Raw genomic sequence first — 10,837 nt, 5'->3', positions numbered from 1 at the left:
AGATAAATGACTGAAATTCAATATTCTGAAGTTCTTTTGCCATTTGGATATGTTCATTTACTTCATTCTTTATGATTAAAAAGCCTCTCTGCACTCTGCTAGCCTTCTCTTTAAATCTTCTATCTTTAAATCTTAAAGATTCTTGCACTGCATAGGTGGTGCTTTTGTACAGTTAAAAAGTAGAAGTCAGGCTTATTTCACTTTTTTTTTTTCTTGAAAGCAAAAAATATCAAGCTGCTTTTAACCTGGTCCTTGTTTTCTTCATGTAAGAGATTGTAGGACAGGTAGAATAGCAGGAGACTAGACCTGGCGATCCAGAAAGCTTCCTCCAGTCCTGTGTTCTTATGTATGTCTGCATATTACTGTACAGAATAAAAGTAGTTGTTTAAGTATATTATATATTATGTTCCTAGTATTGGTTTTAAGAATTTTAAGCTAGCTTTCTGCTTTAGGATGAAGATAAGTGTTGCTATCCTTAAGAGTTCTTTCTCCTTACTCAAAGGCTGGAAATTTTTGATGATATGATTTTGTCATTTGAAATTAAATGGAATTATTCCATGTGCTAATTTTATTCCAAACCACTGACCTCTAGTGGCTGATTTGCAACTATGAAGCAAAACATTTCAGTAATTTAATGTGCTCCTCATGTGTCTGTCTGGCTACAGGGGAGAGTCTTTTTCCCTTTAAATTGCTCAGGAGAATAATGCCTCTTCATGATTTATTCTACTTTGGCTTTGCAAATATCTATTTGCCTTATTCATTAGAAAGGACATCAAAGGAAAACCAGATTTATGGTTAAGGTTTCTTTAAAGAAGTAACTACTCACAAGGCCAGGTGTTTCTTGTGATTGTTGGCAAGATAGAAGACCCTGTGATCTGTGGGATCATCCTGTTATAAAGGTCTTAAAACATTTATTGTCAAATCCTTGCAGTCACAAAGCATGGTAATTATATTAGCAGAATCCCGATTCCTTTGCTTCGGTTTTTGCTGCTTTATAATTGAAGTCCTTCCTACATGTGTGGGTATGGGATTATTGATTTGGGAACAGTAATATTTTCATCTTTTTTCTGCATAACCATGAAGTGCATTTTTTTGGATACACGTTGTATGAATCTTTCCCTTTTCCCTAATTTGATTTGAGCTGTGTATGTCCCAGTATAACTCCCATTGATTTTTGTTGAGTTAGGCAAGTGACTCTCCATTCCCCAGCGGGAGAGCAAATTCTTTAAAATCATGCCTCCCTTTAGGAGAACAGCATTGAGTAGGTAAGAGGGGTGCCTGCACAGAGCCATACTGTGCTGTTTTTTTTTTTTGTTTTAGTTTGTTTTTTTTTTTTTTAAGGCAAATCTCCTGATCATTCTTATTTACCATGAAACCAAACTGGAGTGTCTGCTCTAGGCTCGTTCCTAATGAGCTTTAGTCTCTGTCAGGGATACAGGGTCTGACCGGTATGGGGGCTGCATTCCTGCCAGGTTCTTCCGTGTGTACCAAGTGCATGTGTCAATGGAGGGCTTCCAAACCACGGAGACGTGTGGTGTCTTGAGGCCTTTTGAGCACTGTAAGGGCCAAATGATATCTCTGCTTCCATGTCTACTGTCAGTCTCTAGCCCCCAAAGTTTATCCCATCTTTCTCTTATCCTGGTATTCCTTCCCTTTTTGACCTGCCCTACCTTCTGTTCTTGCCTGCTCTCGTGAAACTGTTTCCCGCTTCTGGAATTCCATTCCTCTGCTTTACCGTACTCCCACTTCCACCGATTCTGCAGGACTGATGCCAGCTTAGCCCCCCAGAAGATCCGGCACGCGTGACCTGGGTTCCCGAGGAAGGGACGTGGCCGCCGGGCCGTGCTGCGAGAGGAAGGCAGGCGGCTCCAGCGGCAGCCGGGCGTCACGAGCTGCCCGGCCGCGGCTGGGGTTGGCAGGGCTGGCGGAGCACTGCTGCGTGCAGTTCAAGAGACTGAAGAGGACTCTGCTGGTGTTCCAGTGAATGAACTGCATGTGAATTATTGAGAACGCTTACCCGCGTGCTGGAAATGAATATTTGCTTCTAGTTTAATGTTGATCTTTGGCCCAGTGACCGTGAAATAACTTTACAGGCCTACGTGACTCAGTGGTGTTACACAGGCTTCTGTAGGTTTACCATTTTGTGCTGTGGAAGAGTCATTCCCCTCATGTGCCTGCCTGCCATTAAATACTTTTTCTGTTAATTTAAATATTTTACCTAAAAATCTTAAAGGTTGGTTGGGATCACTGGACACTTCATGCATTCATACTTTTTTTTTTTTTTTGTTGAACTTTTGGTATGTATTTGCTTACTGTTAACAATATATGTGTAGGATCATAAAAGGTACAAAATCAAAGCAGTTTTTCCCTTTTAGAAACTTTGCTGTGCTGTATGAAAGACACACAAGGCAGGATGTTATGGGAATCCCAAAGAGTAACTTAAACGGTATTGTCATTATCTCAGCTCTTGCTGCTGATCTGGGAACATTGCGAGTCTCCTCTGCTGTATAAACTTGAAATCTTTAATGAATTTCAGATTAAAAAATATTCAAATTGACTTTATATTCCACCATTTTTTCATGTAAGGAACACAAATCTTTCACTGTGTAGCCTTCAGGTACCACAGATTTCTTGCTAGGCAGTAGCATTGGAGAATTTCATAATGATGTACTGTTGTAGTTTGAATAATCCAACTAGTTGTTTTTTGTTTTGTTTTGTTTTTTTTTTTGTTTGTTTGTTTGTTTTGTTTTAATAGGAATGAGAAAAAAAGCTTCCAAAGGTCTATATTTCAATCCAGTTGCCCATCTTTACTTAGAACTGCTTACGGATCAAGGAACTATTCAAGTGTCTCCACTAAGCAGGTTCTAAATCTTGGACTGTGTGGGTACAGCCTTTTGTGTTCTTCCTGAGGACCTGGTAAAGAAACTTAACCTTGTAAATTTTTACTGGCAAGGTAATATGCTTTATACAACAAGGTTCTTGAGTTTTTGCAAAAGGATGCTTGGGGAAATGACCCCGGTATGGTAGCCAGCCTCCCACTTCTTATGAGCAATATACATAAACAGTGCCCAGTCATTTAGGGTGTTTCTCTATTTGTTGCTAGTGACTGATAACTACTGGTTGTGATGCTCATAAATAAGGATTTGAGATTTTTGTCTTAGGGTGTTGCAGCTACCTGCCGTGAGGCATAGTAATTCATTATCAATTGCTTCATGTACTTGGCTGTCCCATGCTGAATAGGCTGTTATTGATGCTCTTTTTGCTTGTTCTTTATCTCCTTCCTCCCGTTTCAGTATGTATCAATAGAAAGGTTCATGCAGAGCCTTTGATCATGTAAATCCTAGTTGACCACCACACCAGTAGTATCTATTAATTCACCTATGGTATTGCAGCTTTATTTTCCTTCCTGTTTCATATTTACAACAAAACCAGACAAGGCAAACTCGGTTACTCAGCTGGATAAAAGAATATGAAATAGTTTAGTAATCCCATTTAGTTTTGAACAGGAAATGATAAACCTAAAGAAAAATAGTTTTAAAAGTAATGCAACACTTAGCATCTCCTCTGGAGTATAGCAGAGAATCTTCAGGAATTACAAATCTTTCAAGAATTTCTATAGTCATTCAAACATCCTTATGTAGGGAAAAGAAAGGGAATACTGTTAACCTTGTGTTTCTTCATTTCACTGTTAGGCTCTTGCCAAAATAACAAGAAGCCAGCAAAATATGTATCAGCTGTGTGTTAGACCCCAACTGAAATTGGTGAATTGACCTCACCTTTGTTACTTTATGACTTGCAGTGAATTAGTATTTAATTCAATTGCTGTACATTTGGTACTTAATGATACAGCATCTGTTGCAATACTCCTGATTCACTTGGTATGGCTGTGATTGTGCTACTGGGAAGATGGATGTTAATTATTTTATGCAAGTATTTTACTTCAGTCTGCCTCCATTGGGTTTCTAGGAAAACTTGTATTGGCAATGCTAATTGCTAGCTGGCTGGTAAAGAAGTTAGGTGCCAGCAAACCTTGTTCAAAATCTAATTGGGTATGTTAAAGACAGGTGCTGTAATAGTTCTCCTCAGTGATCAAATGCTTTGTGGATTATCAAGTACATTAATTATCCACATTCCCTGCCAAGCTAACTTCTGGTGAGCTCCTACGTTCCTCCCACTGTGCAAATCAAGACAAGGAGGCCTGAGATGTTCTGTCAGAGTCATGTAAACTAATCTCAGAGCTCTTCTGGAAAAACTTAAAACTGCCCAAACGCTTTTTTATTAAAAAAGTGTGTAATCTGATGCCATTGGGACTGATCACATGCATGGTCTTGAGCCAGATGGGAGGTGAAGCGAGCAGAAGGTGTCACAGCAGGGCTGGGTACAAGAAGACATCATGACCCTCTGCCCTCATGTTCCTCTGCAGGGCCCACTCTCTCTGGAGAAAGAAGTTTTTAGTTGTTTGGGTTTTTTTTTTTTTTGTGGTGGTTTTTTTTTTGTTTGTTTTTGTTGTGGTGTCTTTTTTTTTTTAATTAGATCTTGGTCTATCAGCACTGAGAGGGGAAGCAGAGTTGAGGGGAGAGTATTTTCCCATAAAAATCTTGCAAGCGTGTTTTAATGTCATCTACAAAAACCACGGGTTATGGTGGTTTTTCACCCGTGCTAACACATCGAGCAGGCCCACGTGTGTTACACACACACACACGGGTATCTCTCCCCTCTTTCCCCACGAGCAGGACGCGCTCCCCACCCCTCGGGCGCGCCCGCGCAACCGAGGCGCGGCCGCTCCGCGCAGGCGCGGCGGGAGGGGCCGGTGAGGCAGCGGCGGCCCCTGCTCCCTCCGCACATCCGGGCCCCGGCTCCGCCCACCGCCGGCTTTTCCCCCCGCCGGCTGCCGCCCGCCGCCGCCCCGCCGGGCTTCTCCCATGCGCCTGGCCGCCCGCCGGCCGGCCGCTGGCGTGCGGCGGGGAGCGGCCGGGCTCCGCCTGCGGCCGCCGCCATGATGCCGGCCCTGGCCGCCCAGCGGCGGGGCTGCCGCGGCCTCTACCGCCTGTACCTGCGGTGCCGGGCGGCGCCGCTCCCCCGCGCCTGCCACGGTGAGTCCCTCAGGGCCCGGCCCGCTGCGCCCTGCGGTCCGGCCGCCGGGAACCCCCCACCCCGGGGCGGGCCCCCGCCGCTCCCCGCTCGAGTCTCGTAGGAAGCAGTGATCGAGCTGCGTGGGGAAAAGTGACGCCGACCCCCCGGCTGTGGGGCGTCCGCGGGGCCGGGAGCCGCCGCACCGCGCGGGCGGCCTCCCGCGGATCGCCTTTAAAAAAAGAAGGGAAGTCGTCCAGGTCGTAGCTGCCTCGGTAGGCCAGGCGTATCGCGACGGGCACAGTGCCGTATCGCGGGTGTTTTCAGGCGCCCGGTGTAGGCCTGCTGCCCTCTCAGCCCCGGTCTTACGTAAAACTAGTACGTCATGCCCGCGTCGGGGTTGGAGTTTGCGGTAATTCTAGAAAACGAAGCGTGGTCTTACAGGGTTCCTGCTGGAGTGAGCTCTGGCTTTTCTTTTAGGCGACAGATCCCACGAAATATAAATTCTGGCCGGTTTTCTTCATCTTCGTGTATTTTCTTCATCTTCGTGTAATCACTTACGGTTGAATTGCAGCAAATACCCTTTTTCTTTGATGTTTTTTTTCGTGTGTGTATGTGTATGGACTGGTAGGCCCTCTAAACATGCTGATTAAGTTTCCCTTTCTCAAGTGCTCCAGTATCACCAAAGTTCAGGAAACAACACTTCTCATCTTGTGCCATATAGTTATTGTGGTGTTTCATGAGTCATAATCACTAAGTTCACTGAGCTGTGTTGAGTTGATTTTTCTGGGATTTTGTCACGTTAGTGACATCTAATAATAAGAGCTTATCAGACTTCTTTTGAGCTCGTTTTGAACTTGTTCTTCTGTACAGTTCAAATTCGTGCATGCACATGTGCAGATGCTTTGCTGCTAAAATAAAAGGAAAGCTGTTGAGGCTTTTATAAACAGGTCTATAAAATATCATTTTGTAAGAGATGCATTATTCATATACGATTAGGCATACTTTGTATGACTTGATTTACCAGCACTGCTTAATTTTTTGTTGTTGTTGTTTTATGCTTTATTTTTTAATGAGTGCTTTGCAAAGCAGCCAATTTGCTTGTTGCATTTCTGGTTGGAGGAGTTGTATACCCTCTCTACAGAAATGTTTGTGCTGCCTAAAAGAAGCTGGTTGTTAATACAGGTTGGCCTGTACCGCGTATAACTGCTTTTGGCTAGTCTTTAGACATTGAAGATTGCATACCTGGGGTGATTTCTCAGTAGGCTTTTTACATATTTGTCTTGTAATTTGTCTGTTGTAAATTTTGCAGAATTTAAGATTCTTCTGAATAAAATTTTTTATACAGTGTTGTGTGCGTTTCTATGTAATTTCTGTAGTGTAATGCAATGCATGCAGTTTGGTTTTTCTTAATTGGTAAGCTGTGGCTTGTACAGGGTGTGCGAAGAGTGAAATGAAATGGCTAATAGTTTTGTTGTGTGACTTATGCTGGTTTAGCTGGACCACTTTTCCTTCTTTTTCCTTCCAAAATGATTGCTTGAAACCTCTTTTTTTTCTTCTTCCCCCTGATAGGATGGCAAGCTTCAATGAAAAGTGGGAGCCTGTCTTATATTCTACCATGCAATCGTCTGCCTGTGCAGTTGATGAGTCAAGTGAGAGTTTATACCTCCAGTGGTCAGAAAAAAGATCTTGGATCCGAAGGTACAAATAGATCAACCCCTGAAGAAACCCTGCGTAAAGTTGGAACAGGTGGTACTAAGCTAAAATAAAGAATATTTATAGAAATGTAAAAACTTTATGTATTGAACAGTTCATAGCTTTTTTTTTTTTTTTCAATTGTATGGTATTATGGTTGTAGAATTCTTAGTATTTGTTGCTTGTGGGCAACTATATATGAATTTCAAATGTATAAGCAGGGAGGAATGCTGAAATTTATTTCTTTGTCATTCTAGTATTTAAAGGATTTAAGTTTAGTCAAATTTAAAGTGGTGATAAGGTGGATTTCAGAAGGGATTAGGTAATTTAAGGGTTAAGAAATTGAATGTATTACTTGTCTTTCACCACTTTGCATGCTTACTTGAATTATTTTTGTAGAATTTCAGGTTTGTGGTATGAAATGAACTAGAGATAAAGGTTGAATGAGTGTGAATACTGAGCAATGTGACTTCTCCAGGTCAGGCTATAGATGGTAAAGAAGGTTGAGCTTTGTCACCTGCTGGAGCTTTCTAACCTGACAGTTGTCAGAACTGCAGCATTCACATTAAACGCTTGATATAATGGACATAACCTGACCCTCCTTGCTGTTCAGTTTGATTGTTGATCTTGTGCTTGTGAAATTCAGAACTGTCTTGTCCTTGCTGCATCCTATCATCCTATTTTTTCTGCTTATTAAGTGTAGGACTGCACAGATATATATGTTTGGAAGACCATGCTTAACAGATAACAAATTATTTTTTAAAATGAAAGCTCTCTTTCTGTGTGCTTTTGTCTAAAACTAAGTGTCTTACTAAAGAAAATTTCATTCTCGTCATTGTCAGGTTATCAGGTAGTCATTCTTTCTTCAGTAACTTGTAAATTGCTAAGACTTGCAGCAATCTTCAAAAGTTAGTAACTATAGCCAGCTAGGAGAATTACTGTCCTGATGTTTGGAAGTGCAAAAGCGGATCTTAAATGTTGTTCTAAGTGTAACAATTAGATATTGTTTCTTAAGTCTGCAACTGAATTTTAGACCGTTTAAGTTTCTTGGAAAGTGTTGAGCTGAAGATGGTTGCTGAAGGGTGGAGATCCTTGCAGAAGAATGTCTGCCTGAATACAGTGAAAGACTGTAGGGACAGTTGTAGTTGTTGGTATTTTTCTGGGTTCTTAATGTGGAGTTAAAGGTATTAAAAATAGGACATGCGAAAATAGTCTAGCACTATTGCTTTTATGACTGCCTTGAGTTCATATAATTGTTGATTGTCATCAGAAGGGATGTTCCCACCTTCTCCCACCCCTATCATTATTCCCTCTCTTGTGCTGGTATTAGTGACATTCAGGCCTGTTTTGTGAAAACTAATTTCTTGCTTGTTTTGCAGAGCTAGGGTAGAGTTAGGATGGATCACTAAGCTGATCCTGCTCACTGTCTAAAATGTCTGGAGGAGAGATGCTGCCCTTTGTGGCAGCACAGCCTTGAGTCGTAGAAGTCCTTGAGTGGAACTACACCACATGGACACCATGAGGCTTAACTTTTGTTGAAAGCGGGGGCTGACGTATGCAAGCATATATGAAACTGCAGCCTAGAGATACTGTGCATAGATGAACAATTGCTTTGAAGTTTATTTTGGAATTCATATTGTTATATGCATGCTTCATATAGGGAGTGTTTTCTAGGGCCTAGTGGATAGAACGTTCGTATGTATTATGGGCATAATACTACTGTTTATTTAAAAAAAATGGTATTTTGGTAGAATTCTGAAAAGGTAATATAATACCTGTAAAGATTGCCTTACTTTTCCAGTAACTTAAATACTTATTAAATAATGGATATCTTTTGGACTTCCTTTTCTTTATCAGTAAACTTGGGAAATGCTTTTCATGTTAATGGGATATTGAAAATATTAATGTATTAATCCTGAAAATTCTACCATATCAACCTCTGCTTGACTGAAAAACAGTAATTGTGAATTGAAGGTTTTGTTTTTTTTTTTTTTTTCCCCTCATCAGTACACTGTGATTTTGTCCAGTTTCTAGACTGAGGTAGTAAACTTTAGAAGTGTACTTGATATACATAGATTTATGTGCATAGATACAAATCTTGTTATTTTTGTATCTTTCCCCCCACGTCCCCACCCCCTGTGATCTTATGACCCAATCTTTTTGTTAAGTAATGTTGGTGATATTTCTTTTAATGATATAAATGGTTGCATGAAATTTCTGAAAAGAAGATACTACTCAGTTTTTGCTAAGCAATCTTAGCTGAAGTTTTTTATCATGAATATTGATAAATCTGCTGCCTGGTGTTTTAAACCAGGTAAGAAAAGAAAGGAACAGCAAAGGGTTTTCTGCTTTTGTTTTGAAGTCAAACAGTGACTGATGGGGATGACTGTTTTAGGAATGCTAATTTATGGTCCAGCCTTATTTGTTGTGTAATAAGATCAGTTTCATAAATTTATAAGTGTTATTTTTCCAAGAAAGTATATTTGGATTGTTGTTAGCCTTAGTCCCCAGTTGCTGTTAGGGCAATAACTAATTGCCTGATGGAAAGATAGTTATGTAGTCCACACTTCAAGAATGTCTGACCTTTGAGTAATTTGAGTAGCATGCTAAGGTAGGAGTATCTCATTAATTAACACAAACCTGCTTGAATAATATTATTTTCTTTTTTATCTATCACCTTCAATAAGGTCAGTTTTATTTTTGTTAATGACTCTGGATGTGTAGCAAACCCTCAATGTTAGGGAGTGGTAGGGCACACAAGAATGGGTATGTTGGTTTGACATGTTAGAATTATAAGGTTTTTGTTCTGAAAGCTATGTTGAAATGTATGAGATAAGGATGCACTATTTGTATTTTCAAGTAGTACTTCTGATTTCTAAGTAGAAATCGCACTGAAATTACTGGAATATATTATTTTTCAAATATTAAGATTAATTTAACAGTACTGTAAATTATATTTTACTGACTTTTTATTGAGTCATATCCTCAAATTTCAAAACCACCTAAAATACTTTGTCTTTATTCTAGCTCCAGCTTGTGACATGTGTCGTGGATTTTAGTTTAAATAGTCTATATTTTAAGGAGCTATTTTTTTGTAAGTGAAAAAGCTTCCATCCCTTAAAATTGAATTACAGCTTGAAAGGCCTGAGAGACTCAGATGATCAGCAGCTATAAACTATATAGGATTCATTATATTTACTCATCTACAATTTTGCATGAAACTCGCCCCAAACTATAACTATACTGTTAAAATATATTTTAAAAATTCAACATACTTTCTCAAATATGTTGCAAGTTGGTGCTCTTCTGCAAACTGCTAGGAATGTATTGATTGACGCTATATTAATATCTTATTTTGTTATTTATTTTTTTACTATTTCCGTCTTTTATTTTGAGAGTTTTAAGTGTTAGAAATCTAGCAAAAATGTTTTTTAATTGTCAGGTTCAAAAGCAATATTAAGATGTATTCTTACTTTGTTATGTCAACCAAACTCTCTACTAAAAAGAAAAGTAGATACTTCCATATTAACAGTGAGCTTTATTTTTATTTTACAGGACAGGATACAACCAGTGCAGGTCAAAAGCAGTCTTTCCTTAAAGAGCCAATCCAAGTAAAAGGTAAAAAGATACTTCCTGTATTTACTGATGTCTGCTAATAGTCAAAAAGGATATGTGTAAGGAAACAGTGGTTTCTCTTAAGTTGTGTAACAAGTTACGTGAATAACATTTTAAAACACACTTGTATGTCAGCTTTGTTTGTTAGCCAGTTGTTTGAAAATGACTCCTGAAAAAATCAAATATAGCAGTATTCCTTTTAATTACTCTTCTGTGTCTCTTTTTAGTTGTTTCATTTAAGTTGATCAGTTTGTCAGGAAAAGACTGATTTGCTTCCTCATCTGTTATTGCAGTCTGTCCTCCTTGTATGTTTTTAGGCATGTCCATTCACCATCTCAGACTTAATGTGGCTAAGCTGAATACTTGAGCTTCCCCTGTTACTTGTTAAGTCTTCCTCTGTTTCTTTTTACTGCTGAGTTAATCTAATCAGTGTTGCTCCTAAATATATTTTGACCAC

At 39.8% G+C, this 10,837-nt stretch overlaps 1 protein-coding gene across 3 annotated transcripts in view; it reads left to right on the top strand.

The window, feature by feature from the left end:
• The first annotated feature begins 4,805 nt into the window (after window positions 1-4,805).
• Window positions 4,806-10,837, top strand: part of SLC30A9 (solute carrier family 30 member 9) — a 42,742-nt gene continuing 36,710 nt past the window's right edge. Inside the window, exons 1-3 of one of the 3 annotated variants that reach the window (XM_042807799.1) lie at window positions 4,806-5,093; window positions 6,643-6,819; window positions 10,321-10,383. In XM_042807799.1, coding sequence (XP_042663733.1) covers window positions 4,997-5,093; window positions 6,643-6,819; window positions 10,321-10,383 — 337 coding nt within the window. In that variant the 5' untranslated portion in view covers window positions 4,806-4,996. The remainder of the gene's footprint in view (window positions 5,094-6,642; window positions 6,820-10,320; window positions 10,384-10,837) is intronic. The other 2 variants (XM_042807800.1, XR_006167010.1) reach the window with 2 other exon arrangements.

Source organism: Tyto alba, unplaced genomic scaffold (genome assembly GCF_018691265.1).
Source record: "Tyto alba isolate M040663 unplaced genomic scaffold, T.alba_DEE_v4.0 Super-Scaffold_6, whole genome shotgun sequence".
Classification (NCBI taxonomy): domain Eukaryota; kingdom Metazoa; phylum Chordata; class Aves; order Strigiformes; family Tytonidae; genus Tyto; species Tyto alba.
Note: the sequence above shows the minus strand (reverse complement) of the source record. Positions and strands in the feature narration are given on the sequence as shown.